General features: G+C 36.9%; 1 protein-coding gene across 1 annotated transcript; it reads left to right on the forward strand.

Moving 5' to 3' along the window:
- Positions 1 to 2,808: 2,808 nt before the first annotated feature.
- On the forward strand, positions 2,809 to 20,940 carry LOC127847867 (U5 small nuclear ribonucleoprotein 40 kDa protein-like). Its single transcript, XM_052380079.1, has 8 exons — positions 2,809 to 3,020; positions 13,540 to 13,669; positions 14,430 to 14,689; positions 15,848 to 15,970; positions 16,545 to 16,665; positions 17,017 to 17,099; positions 19,718 to 19,883; positions 20,594 to 20,940. The coding sequence occupies exons 1-8, from the start codon at positions 2,916 to 2,918 to the stop codon at positions 20,641 to 20,643; spliced, it is 1,038 nt and encodes a 345-aa protein (XP_052236039.1). The 5' UTR covers positions 2,809 to 2,915; the 3' UTR covers positions 20,644 to 20,940.
- Positions 20,941 to 22,968: the final 2,028 nt, after the last annotated feature.

Genomic DNA, 22,968 nt, shown 5'->3' on the forward strand with positions numbered 1-22,968 from the left:
TATCAAGCGTTTAAAGGGGGCATAAGTCATCCTATGGTAACATCTCTTGTTTAATTTTCTCCCTTTATTTGTTTTACAACTATTATTCTATTCTCTAAAACAAATGTTGTCATACAAGCAAACACATTTCGGCGGGGATTTGGCACTACTGTTACAAGCTCTTGTTGGTATTTCTATTTTAATTTGACTTGCCTTTTTGCGTTTACAAAACTATTAATATACAGTTTAAATAAATAAGGAGGTACAAATGCTGTATAATTACTTTGATGGCATTAAACGCCAACATAAAAAAGTAAATTAAGGAATACAATACAATATAATCTTATTTGTAGAAAGTACTGGTAATCTGGAAGCTCGTACCTTTATATTAATTTGAGGAAGCTGGTTAAGCCACAGGGCTTCATGAAAATCTATTCTTAATATGCATTTTTCGTAACTGTGATTTTTTGCTTATTAATTCCAAGCTGCATGTACATATTTTCTATATATAGTTAGTAACACTATACAGACCAAGCTTGAGATTGCATTTCCAATAACTTTGGTAAAGTTCAAGGTCATTGTTACTAAAAATAGACCAAGAGATGTTGGAGGACAGAACAAATGGTAAATTGTTCATGTTCTTGTCGGTGTTGGTAGCTTTCTTCGAACCCAAACAGTTTGTTTAGTATTAAAGATATTTTCGCAATCAACCAATCAAGTTTGTTTGTACATTGAAAAATGTCCCTCGAGAAAACATTTAAGACCTGATGTTGAGTGGAGACTATTTTGCTATATTTAATAATATTGACCTTTACTACAGCAGGGGTGCCACTGGCCCCAAAAAAGGTGTCGCCACTTCTTTGCGATGTGAAAACCGTCAGCTAATCTGACATTATTGTCAATGACAATCCTTTAAGAAATCCTACTACATTAATGTCATTGGCTTTATTATTCATATAAATACATACATTACTTGAAGTAACTTTATAAGTCTTAATACGCTTTATTTGTATATAAATAACATTTTCTCCTCATGATAAACAACACGGGGAATAATAATAATAAAATAATCTTAATAATAATGTACCAGTAGGCTGCATAAATATTTCAGATATATTTATTTAAACATAGAACCAAACAAATGTATATCATCTAACAAGGAAAAATAAAAAAGGATTGTCATTGTGTTCATTTCTTTCAAGCTCTTAAAATAAACATATTTTTCACCATGAAGTAGCATAAACTCCCTTCTCGTGGTAAAAATTTATATTTTTGTTGTTAATAATAAGAGATATCTATTTAACAACACTTAATTTCAACTAATTAACTAATGTAAGCGTATTGTTGACAGTTTCATTGGGTCACGAAAATATATGAAGTAGTAGTAGTAGTTGTTGTAGTAGTAGGTGTTGTTGTTGTAGCAGCAGTAGTAGAAGAATAAGTAGTACTTGTTGTTAGTTGAGGTGTAGTAATAGTAGTAGAAGTAGTAGTAGAAGTAGTAGTAGTAGAAGTAGTAGTAGTAGTAGTAGTAGTAGTAGTAGAAGTAGTAGTAGTAGTAGTAGTAGTAGTAGTAGTAGTAGTAGTAGTAGTAGTAGTAGTAGTAGAAGTAGTAGTAGTAGTAGTAGTAGTAGTAGTAGTAGTAGTAGTAGTAGTAGTAGTAGTAGTAGTAGGAGTAGTAGTAGTAGTAGTAGTAGTAGTAGTAGTAGTAGTAGTAGAAGTAGCAGTAGCAGTAGCAGTAGCAGTAGTAGTAGTAGTAGTAGTAGTAGTAGTAGGAGGAGGAGGAGTAGTAGTAGTAGTAGTAGTAGTAGTAGTAGTAGTAGTAGTAGTAGTAGTAGTAGTAGTAGTAGTAGTAGTAGTAGTAGTAGTAGTAGCAGCAGCAGCAGCAGCAGCAGCAGCAGTAGTAGTAGTAGTAGTAGTAGTAGTAGTAGTAGTAGTAGTAGTAGTAGTAGTAGTAGTAGTAGTAGTAGAAGTAGTAGTTGTTGTAGTAGTAGTGGTAGTAGTGGTAGTAGTGGTGGTGGTGGTGGTGGTGGTGGTGGTGGCGGTGGTGGCGGCGGCGGCGACGGTGGCGGCAGCAGCAGCAGCAGCAGCAGTAGTAGTAGTAGTAGTAGTAGAAGTAGTTGTAGTAGTAGTAGTAGTAGTAGTAGTAGTAGTAGTAGTAGTAGTAGTAGTAGTAGTAGTAGTAGTAGTAGTAGTAGTAGTGGTAGTAGAAGCAGGAGCAGCAGCAGCAACAGCAGCAATAGTAGTAGTAGTAGTAGTAGTAGTAGTAGTAGTAGTAGTAGTAGTAGTAGTAGTAGTAGTAGTAGTAGTAGTAGTAGTAGTAGTAGTAGTAGTAGTAGTAGTAGTAGTAGTAGTAGTAGAAGCAGCAGCAGCAGCAGCAACAGCAGTAGTAGTAGAAGTAGCCCTATTTAATAAAAAAATGTAACTGATTCGAACAGTAAAATACAAGCTTTGGCTTTTAAGTTAAATGCTGTTTGACATCTTCGTTCATGATTCGAATCCGTTTAGAAGTAAAAGTACATGTGTTATCTACCCCCCCCCCCCCCCCCCCTTGCACGTAATGTGCTAATGTACAGATGAGCCACCTTTATTTGTATTCATAAATGATACTGTGACCGACACTAGTATTCTTGGGTGTTGATTTAGTAATTGTTTCGAATTGTTTATGAACATCCTGTCAAGATTACACCCGATGTAAATTTGGTTAAGCTATTTTCTCCGAAAGATTTGAAAAATGCGCTGAAATAATAAGTCGTGGGAACTCAATAACTAACGACTGAGCTGACGCGTAGTAGTGTCCAGACTGACGCGTAGTAGTGTCCAGATTAACCTAAGACCGTTATGACTTGGACCGTTATGACCATTAAATCAACATCCGCTTGAAATCGGCATGAGTTGAAAACTACATCTTTTAGAGACATTTCTTGAAAAGTATAGCAATGGACGCAAAACGAAAAGCGATGGACGGGGCATTAGTTCCAGCAAAACGTCCTAGAAATGAATTGGTAGCTGTTAACGAAAGAGATGGTGCACTTTTACAAAGCGTAAGTTTGCTATCCTCATAATAAAATATGGTGGGGTAACCGTAAATTATCGATATTGACATTTGTGTAAAGAATGTGGTCTTTATTTAGATGGATCAGACATCCACCTGTATTTTGTAAATCGACCACGTGTTCTCTAGCGTAATTACTTAAGCGAACAGATTTTATAGTGTCGACTTTACCTGTTTGCTGAAGCTAGCCCAATATCAGAAGAAAGTGTACACACTACGCGACCCGTGATTGTTGCCTAATTGGCAGTGTCGCTTTTTGAGTGGAAAATCACTGCGATTTCACGCAATTCATTACTCCGCCGTTGCGAGAGAGCAAGATAATCTTCGCCCCGATTCCCCTCAGTTTTGCGATGATTCGCCGCGATTCGCTGTGATCGAAGTGGATATTGGTGTCATCAATGATTCGGCAATTCATGCATATAAACCAAATCGTATCGATAACTGTATACATAACGCTTTTCTTATGTTCACAATTATAAAATAATCCAACATAATTACAACATATTTTACAAAAAAATAATCTTTAACATTTATGTGGGTAAATATGTTAGAGAATTTCATTAACACAACCATATGACTACGCCATTTTTCAGAAGTGTAAAGAGTACAGTGCATAATGTGGGACAAGTGTATTTAAATTCAGATTGAATGCAATACGATCTTACAAAAAACGTGTTATTGCGTCTTACGCCTTCATGTAAAAAAACGTTTTCCTCCTGGAAATTGTGCTGTTAATGCATAATATTATCAAAACATTTTTTCAACACGTCAAGCGTTGCAACAAATTAATAATCAATTCAAAACAAATATACCATAAGTATAAATGATCCGTTAAATTCCCAAATGAGAATAATAATTTATAATCCGAAACACACTTCCGATGTTTGAATGTTAACACGACGTTTACAAATGCTTCCAAAATAGTCATCATGTATATTTCCCGATAAAAGAGCGCGAAAATTATGCGATAGTGTACAAGGTCAAGGTATACGAGCGTGCAAGTATTGTTTTTTTATACAAACTGTGTAGCGCAAAGCATAGAATTCTGTTGATTTAGGTTAAATGTTTCTTTGGTATTTTTAAAACAATTATATCACCAACAATTTGATATTTCTTTTAAAGTCATTTCAAATCAAACACGCCGTATCCGTATCGTTACTGAAAGAAGTAAAACATAATACCTTGACTTGTAAAGTTTTTTTGTTGTGAGAGACCATCTGAGTAAACGCCGAAAAATATATGCAAACTGTTATTTTTTGTCAATGCCCTTTGATCCATTCTCGCACTTAATTGGCAGCGCCATCCTGTTGTTTCTGTGATTGTCAATTTTTTTCACAGTTTGAACACGTACAAAGAGTGCCAATTAGACACTAGAACAAACACTATCATCCGCTGGACAGTACACAATAAAAAAATGTTGAGGTTTTTTTTTAATTGGGGCGTGAAAACCCAGAGAAATGCATGTACATTATACATCATCATCAAATTTATTGAACTCTGCAAACGCTAAGTGCTACGTTGATCTTCTCGTTTTTTTTCAGCAAAACAAACACAATGTTAAATGGCTTTAATATATAGGCAATGATTATATAACACGATGTCATAACAACATATACTTAAAAATAGAACAGTAATGTATATCCGGCTTATCAAGCATTGTGAATGTATGTACAACGCTCGGAAAGTAACACGAGTTATTCGCATTGGAGCCTTAAACAGAAAATAAATAAGTATAGCATAATTTAGTCCAAATAATTAGACGTAGTCTATCGATGACATTTAACCTTTAAATGAAAGTGTTACTTAAACAATTTTCCGTGTCTGAATGCGCGAATATTTTGCTAAACACTGTTAACAAAAGGGCTACACATTATAATTTTTAATGAAATGCAAAAATAAGTCTTAACATAATTAATAACGTCAATAAACACATGGTAAGATCAAAGTTTAAATGGAAAACTTATATCATATTTCTCGTAAATTACCAAATTATTAGTTTCGTCTAAATCAAATACCATGTATAAAGAACAAGGTATTTATAACCGACCAATGACGAAACACTATGCAACTTTCAATTTACACAGTGCTACATGTATATGGCAACAATATGGAATTTGAACAGTGGTTGTGTATTCGGGCCTGGAATATAATTGCTTGTAAGTTTTAATAAACATTCTGCTAATGCAATTAGTTAAATAATGTTTACATGTTATGTTCAATAATTATTGCATGATCATTCTGCACTGTTATATTAATTTGGAGCCGTTAAAGCTTCCGACATTACTTCATCAAGTTCATGTCAGAACGGGAGTATTTAAGCTAATACGCCCATTGTATACAACAACATTAAAAGCTTTATTATTGCAATGTATAATGTAAGTGTATACATATATGTTCAGTGCTCACTCTGGCCTTCAGAAAATAATAGCCATATTTTTTTCCTTTAAAAAATAATAGCCAAAACATATGCAGACTTTTCTGCAAAACGGTACTGAAGGCAAAAAGAAAGAAAAAACAATGAATCTCATTTTAGCTATGTTTTATTAAATGTTTATCTATTGGATTTAAGTTATAATATATATATATATATATATATATATATATATATATATATATATATATATATATATATATATATATATATATATATATATATATATATATATATATATATATATATATATAAATATATATATAAAACAAACATAATATCAGTGTGTCATTTTCTTATAAAATATTATCATGGCTTTACAATAAAGAATACAATAAATGTTGTGGGTGTGACTTATCAAACCAGATCTCAGCGACAGTTACATACACATAAGAATTAAGGGCAGAGGCCCCAACCCACCCAGAGCCCTTACTAATTTCTAGTATACTTTTTTTGTTAGTTTTTCCAATTGCAATTTTTGGTGAATACAACTTGAAATATTATAAACCACACCTTCCGTATCACCGCATTTGTATTCGTCATTCTATTTTTGCTATTATGAACTTCGAAAATAAATCATAATCGGCGAAAAAATTTTTTATCCGAAAACGGTAATTCGAAAAATTGTACGCGTTGTGCACATGAAATATGCATAATATAAAATATTAATATGCATAATCTAAAATGTGCACATCATTCTACTACTTTATCTCTTAATACGACGTTTGCCATCGGCCGCAATATTGTAGGCAGAGGCAAATATCAATTGTAAATGATTTATTCCAAAAATAAAACTTTCGCAATGCTGATTATGTTTACATCAATTATAGTTACAGCGCGTGACAGCGGGTGAGTTAAAATACACCACCTCAGTGTAATTCCAAACACGTGTTAAAATTAGCTGGCCATGGCATATGCCGGGTCCCTTTGAATTGGGAAAACCAGGTAACCTGGTTAAAAATTGAAATCATTATGTTAAAGCAGACGACAAACAGCGGTAATAACGAGGATAATTAGTTGATGGCGATTAAATAATTATTTCATCAAGCAATGTTCAACGTTATCTAATTGCAGAAAAAACGGATGGAAAAATAAAACCAGCCGACAACATAAAGGGGCGATTTCATGACGATTAATTTATAATTGGCGCAAAATTAACAAAAATAAAACAGTTACCGATAATTGGTAAAGCACGGGAAGATTAAAAATGTTTATTCCGAAATATATCACTGCTGTCGGACGCTGATTGAGAAAAAGGCTCTAGGCCACAATGTCGCAAAATGTATTGACGCATGTATGACAATACACAGGGTCGAGTGTGTACACAGGTAATCTCGTTATCGATTTTTCCTGCTTGATGGCCCGATTTGCAGGCGTTTTGCATGCTTTGGATAACATTTAGAGGCAATTTGTTTTTTGATGTAGGCGGATAAAATAATCGCCATTTTTTCTGACAATTTTAAGAAATAATAGCCAGTTGGATAAAATAATCGCCATTGGCCAAAATGTCTGGCAGCAGCGTGAGCACTGTATGTTACATGTACATGTTAGTGTAACCCTCAACGTAACTCGCTTAAAAAGGTGAGCCACTGCGGTTGCAGTGATTTGCGGTGATTCGCGCTGATTGCGTAACAGCAAGATTCCACGTGCGACAGTCACCGTGGAGTCGCCGAGACATCACCCAATTTTTCTTGTCGCTCTGAATCACCACGATTTGTCACGTTGCATCAATTGTGGTGATGCGAGAATCGCGGCAAAAATCACGGGTCGCGTAGTGTACTGTTACGCTAGTATAAATCCATGACATGTGGCATGTTTTTTGATCCAAAATTGTATAGTTATTGCATCAAATTAAACCAGGCAATTATAATATGATGTACAATTAGCCCACCATTCAGGGCTGCGTAGTCCCATCCGGTCTATATATATATATCGCTATATGTATACATGTCCCGGAAAATTGGCCAAAGTCCAGGAAAATTTTGTACAGTGTCCCGGAATCTGTCTGCAAATTTATGGCATGTATGCTTTGTGTGAGCTTATTATGTGGAAAACTGTTGATCATGGTGGTATTTGTGATTAAAGATTAGATGCTGAACTCATTCATGAAGTTTTAAATCCCAATTTATTTTCCCAATTTCTTGAAAATGCCGATAAAATTCCCAATTTCAAAGCCATGAGCTATCTTCCCAAAAAGCTGAAAAAAGCCCTGCCATTGTTTGTTCACATGTTTAGAGTTTTAGTCAAATTCTAAGTTGGCATTGACCATGTGATCAGAATTGTCAACACAACTTTCAGTTTGTGTAATGCATTATATAATTTTTGTATCAATACTTTATAATAAATCATTCATCCTGGAGAAACATGTCAGAATATTAAGCTAGACCTTGAGCTAAATTAGTTGTCAGGTCAAGAAGACTTGCAGATTTTTTGTTTGCCCTGCTTGGGGAGAGACCTGTGTTAATCCAAACAAGAAATATCTTTAAAAAAGATAAACGGTGTTGATAGTGGTTGGAGTTGGAGAAAGGTAGAGAGTAATGAATGAGATCAAAGATAGTGTTTTTCTGTGCAGTTCTAAGCTGCATCACACGCAGTACGAGAAGTTACGCGGAGTTTTCGCGGCTTATTTTACATTATTACATATTCATCATCAATCATCATCAATCCTCTCTGCGCCGTCTGGTGCTTGAGGCGACGGCAAGGGAGCGCCACTTTGGTCTGTCAGCTGCTGTTGCGGGTGCTGTCTGCAGAGTGAGGCCTCTGTTCTTCAGTTCTCGCTCCATGGTTCAGCGCCACGTCTCTTTCGGTCGTCCACGTTTCTTTTCCCCTGTGGAGTCCATCTCACTGCCACCCTGGGTAGCGAGTCGGGTGGCATTCTGCAGATGTGGCCTAGCCATCTCCATCTCCTCAAAGCGATTGTCTCAGCTATGATGTTTGCGCCAGCTCTTTCACGCAGTTCCATGTTCGTGATCATGTTTGGCCAGAAGACTTTCATGATCTGGCGCAGGCACTTGTTCTGGAAGACTTCCAGTTTGCGCTCGTTTGTAGCAGTGGTCTTCCAGTATTCAGTCAGACCCATATAGAAGGGCGCTCAGCACGTTGCTCTTGAAGATGCGGAGCTTGGTGTGCATGCTAAGACTTGTGATCCTCCAGATGGGCTTCAGTATCGCGAAGGCTTGGTTGGCTTTGCTGATCCTCGTGTTGATCTCCCTTGCACAGTCTCCATCTGTAGTGACCTTGCTGCCCAGGTAAATGAACTCGTCCACATCTTGCAGAGGCTGGCCATTGATGGTGATTTGGTCGCCCACTCTGGTGTTCTCCCTCATGACCTGAGTCTTAACAATGTTAACCCTAAGACCTATGGTGCTTGCTGACAGTGCCAACTGTTGTGTCTTTTGCTGGATGTCCTAGTTCCTGCTAGCAAGTAGCCCGATATCGTCGGCGTAGTCCAGGTCATCTAGCAGTGAGGTCAGCGTCCACTGTATTCCTTGCCTCCTTCCCTCTGTGGTGCGCCGCATGATCCAGTCAATTTCCATTGAAAAGAGGAGCGGCGAGAGGATACATCATTGCTTCACTCCAGTTTCCACCTTGAATGGGTCAGTGAGCTGGTTGTTGTGGATGACTCTGCACCTAAAGTTTTTGTACAGGGACCTGATGACGTTGACAAGTTTCTGAGGGATGCCATAATGTCGCAGAATCTTCCAGAGGAAGTCTCGTTGTAGGCTGTCGAAGGCCTTCTCGAAGTCCACAAAAACCACGTAGAGGAATCCATTCCATTCATGGGACTGCGCAAGGATCTGCCTCAGGACGAAGATGTTGTTGATACAGGACTTACCTTTCCTGAATCCTGCCTGTTCCTGGCTAAGGATACCGTCCACTGCTGTTGTGATGCGTTGGAGGATGATGCGGCTGAAGATCTTACTGGTGAGAGATAGTAAAGTGATGCCTCGCCAGTTGTTACAGTTCCCCAGGTCTCCTTTCTTGGGCAGTTTGACTATGGTGCCGGTCTTCCAGTCGCTTGGCGCTTCTTCACTTTCTCTAATCTTTTGAAGAAAATGGCAAAGAAGCTGCGGCGTCACTGTGTCTTCTTCTTTCAGCATCTCAGGGCACACTCCATCGTCGCCAGGCGCCTTCCCATTCTTCAGCTTATGGATGGCTTCATTGACTTCCGTTACAGTGATGTTGCCGAGGTTGATGTCAAGGTCCTCTTCAGCTTCAGGATTGTTGGCTAGGGTTGGTGGATCTAGGCGGTTTATGATGGACTCGAAGTGTTGCTTCCATCTCTTCAGCTTCTCCTCTTCCACAGTGACATGAGTTCCGTCTGCAGCTCTCACGGGAAATTCTTGGTGCTGGCCGTAGTCGCCCTTCAGCTTCCTAGTGTTCTGGTACACTGTCTTCCAGCGCTCCAGCTAGGATTTGAAAAGGGCAGGGGGGCTTTTTTGTCAAAAGGGCACTTTTTACGCGCAGTATTTTGTGAAAAGGGCACTTTCGACGCGCAGTATTTTGTGAAAAGGGCACGTTCGAGCGCGCAGGTGTTTCTGGAATGCTTTCTATTGCAGTGATTTTTTTTGCTTTAATTTGTTACAGCCTGTGCCTTTTGATTTGGGAAAATTAGCGCGACAAACCGTGAAATTGGGAAAAATAGCGCGATAAACCATAAAATTGGGAAAAATGAAGCATTATAAATAGGATTATAAGTAACAGAAGTGATATTGTTTTTAAGTGCATGTTCAAGGAGTTTTCTAGAAAAGGAGTCTGGTCAAATTGTTGGTTTTTTTAATCAATAAAAGTGGCAAGTTTGGGAATGATTTATGGACAAAAATGACTAAATTCAAGTTATATATTTTGTAAGATGTTTAAAAAATAAAGTTGAGACCTAGATTTAAGAAATCATTATTAAGTTATATGAGACTTCTTTCTAAAAAAAAAAAAAAAAAAAAAAAATTTTTTTTTTTTTTTTTGGAAGTTGGGCTTTTTTTGGGAAATTTTGGTCAGAATTTTGGGAAAAAACGTGTATTTTTGCGATTGGGAAGCAGCCGAATTTCGGCTGTAAATTTGAGCAAAAAAAATCACTGTATTGCATGTTAATTTTTATTACTTATTGTGTGTATATAACATGCTGCCATGTAAATCTATGCATTTTATGTTGAAATAAATCTATCTCTATCTATCTATCTAATTTATATGTTATAAAGAATTGTAATATTCCCATTATTATTAAACCATTAAAATATAATGTCTACAATGAGGATTAAACTAATTACAATGTAATAAGAGATTTATGAATTATCATATGTAAAAAAAAAAAAAAAAAAATTTTTTTTTTTTTTTTTGAGGGGGGGGGGCAGGGCGGAGGTTCGGGGGGGGCAGGGCGGAGGTTCGGGAGGGCAGGGCGCGGCGCCCTTCGATTTAGGCCTAGCTGGAGCACTGCTGTCTTCATGTTATTGTGCTCGGCTGCTGTCTCCACCTCCTCTGCCAGCCTCTCTGGCTGATGTCTTCACCACCTTGTCTTTCTCACTATATTCCTTTGAAATTTTTTCCTTAAGTCTTAGGGATTTGGTGTCCAGCAGTTTCTTTTTGATTTGTCTTCTTCTATATGAGACCACACTTCTTCTGAAATCCATTCTGTCTTCTTGCTCTTTCTGAAGCTTAGAACTTCCTCTCCTGTCTCTTTCATTACTCTGTTGAAGCCCTCGATGGTCAGTGCTGCCTCATCTTCCAAAATACTAAATCTATTCCTGAGGGTTAGCTTGAACTCTTCTTTTACTTTAGGATCTTTCAACTTGACCACATCATAGCGTTAGTTCTTGATGTCTCCTGTCTTGGCTTTCCTGAGCTTCAAAGTCACCTTGGCCACCAGAAGACTATGGTGGCTGCCGATGTCTGCATGTCGCATCACAGGCACGTCCTGCAGAGAGTGCCTCCGCCGACCATTGATGATGATGTGGTCGATCTGGTTCAGGGTCCATGCCGTCTGGTGATGTCCATGTTAGTTTGTGGATCTCCTTGTGCGCAAACAGGGTCCCTCCTATGACCAGGTCATTCTGTTGGCAGAAGTTGACTAGTCTCTCTCCGTTGTCGATGATCACACCCACTCCATGTCGTCCCATGGTCCTCTCTCTGTCTTTGTTTCGCAGCCAACCTTAGCATTGAAGTCGCCGAGCAACATCAGCACATCGTGTTGGGGGATGTCCTCTAAAACACTTTGAAGGGCGTCGTAGAATGCAACCTTGTCCTCTTCTTCCGCGTTGTCTATTGGTGCGTAGCCCACAACAACAGACAGCTTGGCGTACTTGGAGTTCATCCTGACGTACAGCAGGTGCTCGTTCACAGGTTTCCACTGTAGCACGGTGTTGGCCTTGCTCTTGCTGATGATGACGGCAACTCCTTCCCGGTGGTCGTTGTCAGTTCTTCCTGACCAGATGATGACTTCTCCGGAAATCATCTTCTGCTTGCCAGAGCAAGTCCATCATGCTTCTGTTACTCCCATAAGGGTCAGGTTGTATCAGTTCAGCTCACTCACCACTTGCGCTAGCTTTCCAGTCTGGTAGAGTGTTCGCACGTTCCAACATCCAACTCTGATCCATCGCTTTGGCGTCAAGAGTTCTGCTATCGGGGTGGGGATACTTTGCGGCTTTGATCCCCATCCTTCATAAGTCCAGTTGCCTGGTCTGCTTCACTCCTGGCGCCGTTTGTCGTTTGTTTCCTTGTTGTCGTTTCCGTAGCAAGCATTTTTTCACGGGGTGGGGGTTGCTAGCCCCACGCCCAACCCTCCTCCTTTTTCAGCATGGGCTAGGGACCGTCCTTGGCGGAGTTATTATTACATATTGCTGATCATAAATCTATAAATACAAAACAGTAAACCAAAAGAAGAATGGAAATGAAATTAAACATATAAGACAACCTGCCACACGCAAGGAATCCATACATATTTTGAATATTTATTCGCGCGTTCTTCTAACAAACCTGTTTTAGTGGTTTGTCGGGCATTGCCGCATTGCTATTTGATTTGATTATTAACAGTATCGTTTCGATTATTAACAGTATCAAAAATCATCGCGGTCATGCTTAATACATTGGTCAATATGGTGGAATAATTCTTGTTAAATTAATAAAAAATAATATTGGTCATGGTATTGTTGAAAACACATTAAGAATCTATTATTGACATACCATAATTATATCGCGGAATATCTTCATTTAACATATTTCTGGTCTAAAGAAAATTCCAGTTCACCTAGTTCATGCGAAATCATCTATATTATATAATGATTATTTTACTGGCTGCGAACTGACCCTGATACCTTGCGGGTTGGAATGCAATGCATTAAAGTGAGGTCACGCATCCACTGCTGGAACAACGGCTTGTTTAAAACTTTATACTTTTACATGTTTAATGTATAAGTTCGAAAACAATTAAAAATGGTTGGCCAAAACGAATACCAGCATACTGAAAAACAATATTTTTATGAACTTAAATATACTAGTTCACAGACAGCAATATGGAAGTAATTACTTAATAGGAGAACATAGCCTTTAAGTACACACGCTCTTGCGCTGACAATCCTCTGAACATGAATAGGCACACACAAACTGTATCGATGTCAAGAGTTGAGTGTAAAACTGTTCTATCCATCAAGTCTTTTCATTAGAAATAAAATTGTTTTATGTTGAACACACGGTAAAATAGTGTTACATGCTATACTACAAAGACGCGTTCATGTTCCACTGCTCTTGGGGATTATGCTCAAATCAGCCAATGGAATAAATGAAGTGTATTCATTCGTGTCTAGCCGTGGGGAAATTTTATTTGAATTTAATTGGACACTTACAAAGGCCAGGTAAGGTGAAAGCTGGCTTAGCCAGCAACGCTGAAAAACAAAAAGACTTTAAGGTCATAGAGCTTGACCTGAAGGTTGTACTTGTAAACGGTATTGTACCACATCACTAGTGTGGTTATAATCATATAAACCAATACTGGATACTCTCATTATGCAATATTAAGTAAATGTTTATAAACACCATTTTACCTTGCAATCCGTTGAAATGATTTATTATTTGCTGTTTCTTATTTCAGGGAATGCAGAGACTCTCAAATCTAGAGGCGCCTATAATGCTGTTGACTGGCCATGAAGGAGATATTTTCTGTACCAAGTTCTCCCCGGATGGAAAGATGCTGGCGTCAGCAGGCTTTGATAGACTTATATGTAGGTCACGGTTCTTTGACAGTTTTAAGAGGCATGAGTGTTTTCATTGTAAGCATTATTCCCATGTTTTTAGCTCTTCTTAGCACAAAATGCTTATATGGATCTCATCATTTACCTTATTCATATATCGGGCCGTCATCATAAGCATTTTTACCTATTTTGCATTCTTGTGTTGAAAAGACGTTATCAAAAGTTGCCTCATATAAGTACTGTGACAGTAGACACTTCCTTGGGTTTATCAAATGTTTTGGAAGCATTACTTTCTCTTAGACTTTTATATCATGAATTGTTTTTATACTTTTATTATACAGTTACTGCACAAACTTAGCTTATATTTAAAGGTTTATAAACACTCAAAATCAAAATCAACGAATACTTCGTAAAATAAACTTAACCTGTACAAAATCAGTGTTCCTTATAGCAAAAGCCAAAATTTCAAAGCTACATGTGGTTTGGTAACATTGATTAAATGAGATACAAAATGCTCGTTTATATGTTTTTGTGGGTCAATTTATTTCATTTGAATTTCCAGCGAAGATATCAGAACATTTAAGAGCGAACGCGAGATTGGCTTCAATCAACATTAGTAAACATAGTTCTCATGAATATTTCATTATGTAATTAATAATCGGAGTTTTTTGATTTTGAGTGTTTATGGATCTTTTATATTTTTATATACATGTTGCAGAGTTTGTGGTTATAATGAAATGCTAATAGCCAGATTTTAATTAACAGATTTTAAATTGTCCACTGATTTCAGATTTCTGGAACGTGTATGGGGAATGCGAAAACTTTGCAGTGTTAAAAGGCCACACTGGTGCCATCATGGAAATTCAGTTTTCCACAGATGGGACATCATTGATATCAGCAGCCACAGACAAGACCATGTCATTATGGGACGTAGATGTGGGAACGAGAATTAAGAAGTTCAAAGGTCACAATGGCTTTGTCAACTGTTGCAGTATTGCAAGGCGAGGACCACAGCTTGTTTGCAGTGGCAGTGATGACCAAACTATAAAAGTAAATGTTTTGAATCTCACTTTTGTGATTTCTGTCACGATATGATGTGTAGGAAGTTTGGATTAATTTACTCTAACGCTACAGATGTTACACAGGACCTGTAAAACCTTAGAGCAAAAATTCTCAATAAAGTCGTTGTCACTCGTTATAGTTCAATGTTTAAATAAGGTGACCACATTCTAAACAGAAATACATGGGGCAAATATCAGGACTGAAAGGAACAGTAGCCATTACTGAAGATAATAATGGTTCCTTTGAAAGCATGAAAAATGTAATGGCTTTTGCCCCATACTTTTGTTAAAAATTCTGATATGGTAAGTATTGGGTATGTGTACTTTTCAGAAAGCGCTTTTAGCTTGGCTGTTTTCTGAGAAAACCTGAGCAATTGTCATAGCCAGTTCGTCGTGTCTGTCGTCCTGTCCGTCGTCGTGTCGTCCGCGTCGTGCTTAAGCCTTAACATTTTGTTAAGGTTTTGAACATTGGCTCTTAAATCAAAGTGCTTCCACCTACAACTTTGAAACTTCATATGTAGCTGCACCTTAATGAGTTCTACACGTCACACCCATTTTTGGGTCACTAGGTCAAAGGTTAAGGTGACTGTGACCTCTAAAAAAATAAATTCTGACAACCTTTCATTTATTCAAAAATGCACCTGCAGCCGATCGTTGGCACCAGTTATGCGATGGTCTCGTTTTTTTACTAATAACCATTTAAAACCTTGCCAGAAAGTTAATATAAAAGAACAATTGTTGATTTCTTTCTATAGTCAAGTTCCATTGTGTATGTAAGCACACTATAATTGAAGTTCTAAAAATACCTTTTAAGGGATTAACCACACTTAAATGACAGTCAGGAGGTAAAATACACTTTCACAAAAGTGGTTGTGAAGTTTTATTTGCAGCCCCATTGTAGGTTATGATTTTCTATACCAAAATTAGGCATGATTTTGTTGAGAAACATACAGATTTTTTTAGTGGGCTATTAACTGCTGTTTTTTTAAAGATACAAAAGTGTGTGAAGCCAAATGAAGGCAACGTTTCTAAATAGCTTTTGTTAGACAAATATTTAGTCATACCGATAATTAATTATAAACTATGTATTGTAATGGCTTCCTCAGTGACCTTGATATTGAAAGTTTCTCTTCCTGTCTTCTTTCAGCTCTGGGACTGCAGAAAGAAAGGTGTCCTTCAGACATTCCAGAACACATACCAAGTCACATCGATAACGTTCTCGGATACCTCTGAACAGATATTCTCTGGGGGAATAGACAATGACATAAAGGTATCACTCGCTGAATGTTAGTATAGCAGATGTTAATTAACATGCTGAAGGTTTCTGCTGGTTCATAGGTGTCGTAATTTTTAATGCCCCCGAATGGTGGCATATAGTTTTTGAACTGTCCGTCAGTCTGTCCGTCTGTCAGTCAGTCTGTCCGTGCGTCTGAAAACGTTAACATTTTCCATAAATTTTGCAATATTGAAGATAGCAACTTGATATTTGGCAAGCATGTGTATCTCATGGAGCGGCACATTGTGAGTGGTGAAAGGTCAAGGTCATCCTTCAAGGTCAAAGGTAAAATATATGGCTTCAAAGCAGCGCAATAGAGGGCATTGTGTTTCTAATGAACACATCTCTTGTTTTTATTCATTATTTGTGTGCTGACAGAAATCTAGGCAAAAAGACATTCTGACTTAACTTGTTGCTAACTTAAATTATTTTCCTTTATATTTTATTTTAATAATCAGCTGATTAATCAGACCCGTCCTTTGTTGTTTATTGTCCAAAAAAGAAAAGAAAATGTAACATAAAAAAGCATTTCTTAATTCTTATTCATAACTTCTCTCAACCCCCACAGGTCTGGGATCTTCGTAAGAATGATGTTCTCTACCGTATGCGAGGCCACGCAGACACAGTCACTGGCATGCATCTTTCTCCAGATGGATCATACCTTCTCACAAACTCCATGGATAATACTGGTAACTAGTAACTTATGATATGCATCATAAGTAATATGCCATTGATGATTAGTGTATCTCAGGTTGAGCCTGCGCACTAGTGTTATTGTAAGCGGATAGGGTATCTCCTGACCAAACTGCAGGTTTGTGATGGCTTGGCTGTAGCTATGCTGGCTGCATATGGCAATACATCAGCATTCAACCCCTTCCCCAACGTTTTTTCCTGGAATGCCTCTTATTTAAATGGTTAAAATCTATTGTTAGCTCTTTGACACCAACGTTTAATTGTGGCATAGAATTAATGAATAACATCAATCTGTAATACTTAGCTCTTTTGATACCCTAGCTTATGACGTCCTGTTTATGTTTCAGTTCGTATTTGGGATGTACGTCCATTTGCCCCACAAGAGCGATGTGTGAAAATTATGCAGGGTCATCAACACACATTTGAAAAGGTTTGTGGAATTTGATACTGCACTGTATTAAACAGAATTTTAAACATTTTATGGCGGTTAAGTTAACCTTCTTTAACGTTTCCTATGCATGCTAAGCTGATCTAAGAGGCTATACAGTACTAAGTGAATAAAAAATGGCTGGTAACTGACAGCTGCCCTACTTTGGTAGGCAATCTATAATGTGGTATTATTAGTCCCCTACCGGTTTAACTGGAGCAGACTTATGGTTTGCGCTCTATGTGTCCATCAGTCTGTGAGTCTGTCACACGTTTCTGGATCCTGTGATAACTTTAAAAGTTCTTAATATTTTTTCATGAAACTTGAAACAGATAGATGGCAATATGGACATTATGCACGTCATTATACCCCCATTACTGGTAATGGGGGCTATATAGCAGTCACTTTGTCGGTTTGTCTGTCGGTCTGTCCCAAAATTTCATCCGATCTTCACCAAACTTGGTCACAAGTTGTATCTAGATGATGTCTAGGTCAAGTTTGAATATGGGTCATGCCAGGTCAAAAACTAGGTCACGGGGTCACTTAGTGTGTTTTAAACCGAAAGTTTGTCCAGACCGTAACTATGTCATTTATCGTTAGATTTTTAAATGACTTGGTACATTTGTTCACCATCATGGGGTGGTGTGTCGTGTGTGAAAAAAGTATGATAATATCTCCAAGGTCAAGGTCACACTTGGGGTTCAAAGGTCAAATGCTTGTCCGGGCCATAACTATGTCAATCATTTTAAGATTTTAAAATCATTTGGCGCATTTGTTCACCATAATTGTACGGTGTGTTGCGCGAAAAAATTACATCAATATCTCCAAAGTCAAGGTCACTTAAAGTTCAAAGCTCAAAACTGGCCATAAATGAGCTTGTTCGGGCCATAACAATGTTGTTCATCGTGAGATTTAAAAATCATTTGGCGCATTTGTTCACCATCATTGGACGGTGTGTTGCGCGAAAGAGTTACGTGATATATCCAAGGTCAAGGTCACACTTTTAAGTTCAAAGGTCAAAACTAGCCATAAATGAGCTTGTCCGGGCCATAACTATGTCGTTTATTGTAAGATTTTTAAATCATTTGGCTCTTTTGTTCACCATCATTGAATGGTGTGTCGCGCAAAATATTACGTAGATATCTCCAAGGTCAAGGTCACACTCTTAGTTCAAAGGTCAAAAATGGCAATATATGATTTTGTCTGGGCCATAACTATGTCATTCATTGTGAGATTTTAAAATGACTCTGTACATTAATTTTGTTCACAGTAAATGGACGGCATGTCATGGGAAAAAATTCAAGAGTTCAAAGGTCAAAATGGCTGTAAATAATAATGGCATAATAATTCTTAAAAATTACCATAAATTACATTTTCTTGATTTGTGAAGACAGCATGCAAAATAGTCTGTGTCAATGTGGCACGTGGGGGTATACGTCACGTCTGTGACAAAGCTCTAGCTTAATTTTGTTCCCATGTCAAAAATTCTTATTGCTATGGCAACAAATATATATATATATATATATATATATATATATATATATATATATATATATATATATATATATATATATATATATATATATATATATATATAAATTAAAAAAAATTGACAATGGTGGAGCTGGTAGGGGACATATATTGCTTGGCAATAGTCTTGTTCATAAATATGAAGGCTTATTATTTTCAACAGAAATCGCCATGTTTCTGACGAAGTAAACATTTTATGAACCCCATAACAGTTTCTCTGCGTGCAGACGAGAAGTGTAGTTGCTGATCAGTCTGTGTGGACTTCACACGCTTTTCTGGGTCACCACTTCATGAACGTGCATTCAGTCCAGTTTTCCCAGAACATATCGAGGCAAAAGTCTCCTACATTTTGCATTCCATTTATGTCAAACTTTTACAGAATAATTGTCTCAAAGTGCTACAGTGCATATTGTCAAGGTTTTTCCATTTAAATATTATTTAGGAGTAAGTGTAATAACTCTTAATTTTTGGGACACTTAAAAAAAATAATTTTTTTCGTATCTGAAACATTTAGATCCACAAATTTTATTTCTTTTAAAGTGGTGTCCGAACGTTTAGAAAATTAATATACAGATGTTTGAAAAATTTAAATATTGCATTAACAATTTTATATAGATGCGCAATTTGAATAGCGTAAATTATTTCAACGAATAAAAGCACGTGCTTGTAAAAATACAACAGCTATAGTGTAAATCAATTGTATACATGTTTCACTTTAAGCTGTTTGATGAAACCATTTTCTATTACCGGAATACACAGTTATTTACCTTATAACGCAAATGTAATGGTCCATTGCCTTGGGACATTCTTCTACAAGGTTTTATGACTTTAACCTGGTTGTAAAAACGCATGATCAAAGTGTCACCAGATAAATAAAACAGGTTGTAAATCTGGTAAAATAGCTTTGTAAAATAAACTTTCGGACAATTTAGAGTAGATAATTGTTGATGAAAACCCCCATGTCCGAATAATCAGAGTTACCAAAAATAATTATTTTGACTAAAAACGGGAGTTTCCAAAAATTTAGAGTGTCAGAACACAAAGCTCGGGTGGCATTTATTTCTTATTTTGGGAATATTTTATATCCCCAGAACCTGTTGCGTTGTGCCTGGGCACCAGATGGCAGCAAGGTTGGGGCGGGCTCCGGGGACCGGTTTGTGTACATCTGGGACACCACGTCCCGCAGGATCCTCTACAAGCTACCCGGGCATGCGGGCTCTGTGAACGAGGTCGTCTTCCACCCCGAGGAACCCATTGGTGAGCTTAGCTTAGCTTGCAGCACTCTTAACCCTTTCCCACTCAGAAGCAAAGTGAAAATGGCTTTATGCAACCAGCATAAAACCAGAACAGCCTGCGAGTAACTGTCAAGGTTTTATGTCGTTTGCTGCTTATAAGCCTTTAAAACTTGAATGTAGTAAGAAAGGTCTTAAAATTCATTGGAATTTCTAAGGCACTACAAACGAGTCAGAATGTTCATCTGAGTGGGAAATGGTTTAATTTCATGGGTGTCTGATAGGATGCAGCTTGTTGAGCTTCTCCTTTAGGGGGATGGATCTCTCAAAAAGATATTTTAACATATTTCCAAGTCTCATGTTCATGATTGTCCGACAGGGAGATATCTTCACAGCATGTTCAAGTAATTTCTTTCTGAAAACTTTGATTTCTAAAAATGCTTTTTATTAACATCTCTAATCATTGTTACTTTTCGAGAAAAGTTATATTGTTAGTTTGTTTTGTAATTTACAATCAGTTAAGTGATGCAGTTTATGACCTTATGGATGCTCTTTTATGTTGTGGGGCATATAATGGATATATCTTAAAAAGAAAAATGTGTTTTTGGTTAGGTGCAGTGAACTCCCTTCATATCAAATGGCCAAATATCTTCACTGTGTGCTCATCCAAATATCTTGTTTCATTGACAAAAATGCTGTAAAAACAACCAAATATATTCTGTTGATATTTTTCAGTTGCCTCTTGTGGAAGTGACAAAAAGATTTTCCTTGGAGAAATAGAATGAGACAAAGAGATGCTTTACCGCAATTTGAAGGGAGAATCTGATGTATACTTGATTGACTGATCTCCAAACATGTGTGTAAACCATAAAACACAAACTGTCTATTGTGGGTGATGAACATTCACATGGAGTGTAGGAATCTGCTCACAGTTTCAGATTATTTTGTATTGTATGAATAAGACTTTTTGGTGGTAATTTTGCAAATAGACAGCCTGTGGCTGGTGATTTGCCTCCTGACTTTTTATAGAGAACATTATTATGTACTTATGTATAGTGGTTTCAATAAATTTTGAAAACAAGGAGTAGAATGACCCCGTACTTCAAAGTTTCATAGGTCAGATGTAATTTTAACGGGTCAAAATACTGAAGCACATATATGTTTTGTTTGTGCATACAAGTTTAATTCTTGGTAAATGTTTTTTAGTATACATTTTAAATTAATTCTATGAGATTGAGCACAATTTGTATAATATGACAGATATTATTGATTAGGCTTTCCATCAAAATAATGCAATGATGATAATTGTCAGGAGTCAAAAGTGATAAAATTGCAAAATGCATGCATCATAAAGCTTAATGTATTATATAGGATTAATTAATTATTTATTTAGCTGTCTGGTAACATTTGCATCAAAATGATGCAAGGCAGATCATTTATTTGGATGAGTCAAAAGTGAGAAAATTGCAAAATGCTTGCATCAAAAAGCAGGATTCTGTTTCAATTGAAATCCCTGTACTTAACAGTTTTCTGATAATCTAATCGTTGAAAAGTTAAACAGGTCAGCTTGTATGATTGGAACAGCTTTTAGCTTGACACTTGAAACATTTTACTAATGGATCATCTTTTGTCACAGATGTAGCTTTAATACCGGTCAATGGGAAAAGGTTATAGCTGGAAAATAACAGCCACTTTGCTTAGAAATGGAGTTACAAATATAGATACTGACTATTGAAACCTGAGAAATATGCGACTATTTTACATGTACAATTATTGTTGCTTGATTTTCTTTAGATTTCATCTTTGTGTCATGTAATTCATAAAAATCGTTCCATGTCCTTGCTTTCATTTTCAAGTGTCTTGTTTCCTTTCTGTTGCACTGGTGCCCCTAGATTATACTTGGTGGTTATATGCAAAAGAGGAACCAGCATCTACCTTCAAAGTACCATAACACAGATCTAAGAGTAACACTATTTATTCGGCAACATAAAATATATATAGTCAACAATATTCGTTAACATTTCAAAAATAGACATTTTGATATGTGTTCACAAGATCAATAGGCAAGATAAAATATAACAAAGACAATAGGATTTCCTCTGGCCAATAGCCGAATAAGCCTTAAATAATCAATTTGTTCGAAAATTATTTGTATTAATTTCATTAGAAAGATAAGTCGCCCTTTTGCCCACCCACAAACACAAATGTTTCTGCCAAATGTTCATCATTCTAACCCTTTCCCACTCCGAGGCAAATTGAAAATGTGCAAACAGCATAAAACCAGAACTGCCTGCGAGTAACTTGAAGTCTGTTCAGGTTTTATGCTAATTTCTACTCATCAGTATATAAGGGTTGGAAATAAAGCCTTTAAAACTTGAATCTAGTAACAAAGGTATTTAATTAAATATAACATTCCAGCGTTTTTTTTCCTTCTTTAACTAGTACCGGGGAACGGTACCTTTCCCAAAGCCTACCGGAGGCTTCCCAATTTTAGCACCGGACCTTTCCCAATCTCGATATCTACCGTTCCGAACCATTTTAGGTGCCGTTCCCAATAGCCAGTGCCTTTTATTTTCGCTGGAAATATCTTTTGATATTGTCGAGCCTTTCATTTTCGGCCATTTATTTTCGCCGGACATTGTTGCGTAGAAAGTAAACAAAACTTTTCAAATGGGGCGCAACTCTAACCGCTGTGTAAAATGTGAATGGATTACATAACCGCGACGAGTGATCGATATTTCCCGTGAAAGAATTCCATCGCTAAGACCAGTCTTCCTTACATCAATAAACTTTCTCAACACTAATTTTTCGTTGACATTAAAAAAACGTAACCGTATTGAGTTAAATGCGCATATTACTTCTATGTATAGTTTTTTAAGTGTCAAATCCGGACAGTAACTATTCGGATACGGATATAAACAAATAAAAGTTTAACATAAAATTAAAAATAATGAGACATGGGTGTAAAATCCTATGGTTATTTACAACATATACATAAGCATTAAATGGCACATGATCTTAATATCTTATTTGATGATTTGAAAAAAAATCTAAACAAAATATAAGACTTACCTTTAAAAATTATTGTTAAAGCATTCCACTCTAAAAAC

The sequence above is a fragment of the Dreissena polymorpha genome, chromosome 10 (genome assembly GCF_020536995.1).
Source record: "Dreissena polymorpha isolate Duluth1 chromosome 10, UMN_Dpol_1.0, whole genome shotgun sequence".
Lineage (NCBI taxonomy): Eukaryota > Metazoa > Mollusca > Bivalvia > Myida > Dreissenidae > Dreissena > Dreissena polymorpha.

Excerpts from the sequence above, each read along its gene's own strand:
- LOC127847867 (XM_052380079.1), top strand. The coding sequence starts at position 2,916 with ATGGACGCAAAACGAAAAGCGATGGACGGGGCATTAGTTCCAGCAAAA. Across the intron at positions 15,971-16,544 it reads GAATAGACAATGACATAAAG|GTCTGGGATCTTCGTAAGAA; the intron begins GTATCACTCGCT and ends CAACCCCCACAG. Across the intron at positions 19,884-20,593 it reads CCACCCCGAGGAACCCATTG|TTGCCTCTTGTGGAAGTGAC; the intron begins GTGAGCTTAGCT and ends GATATTTTTCAG.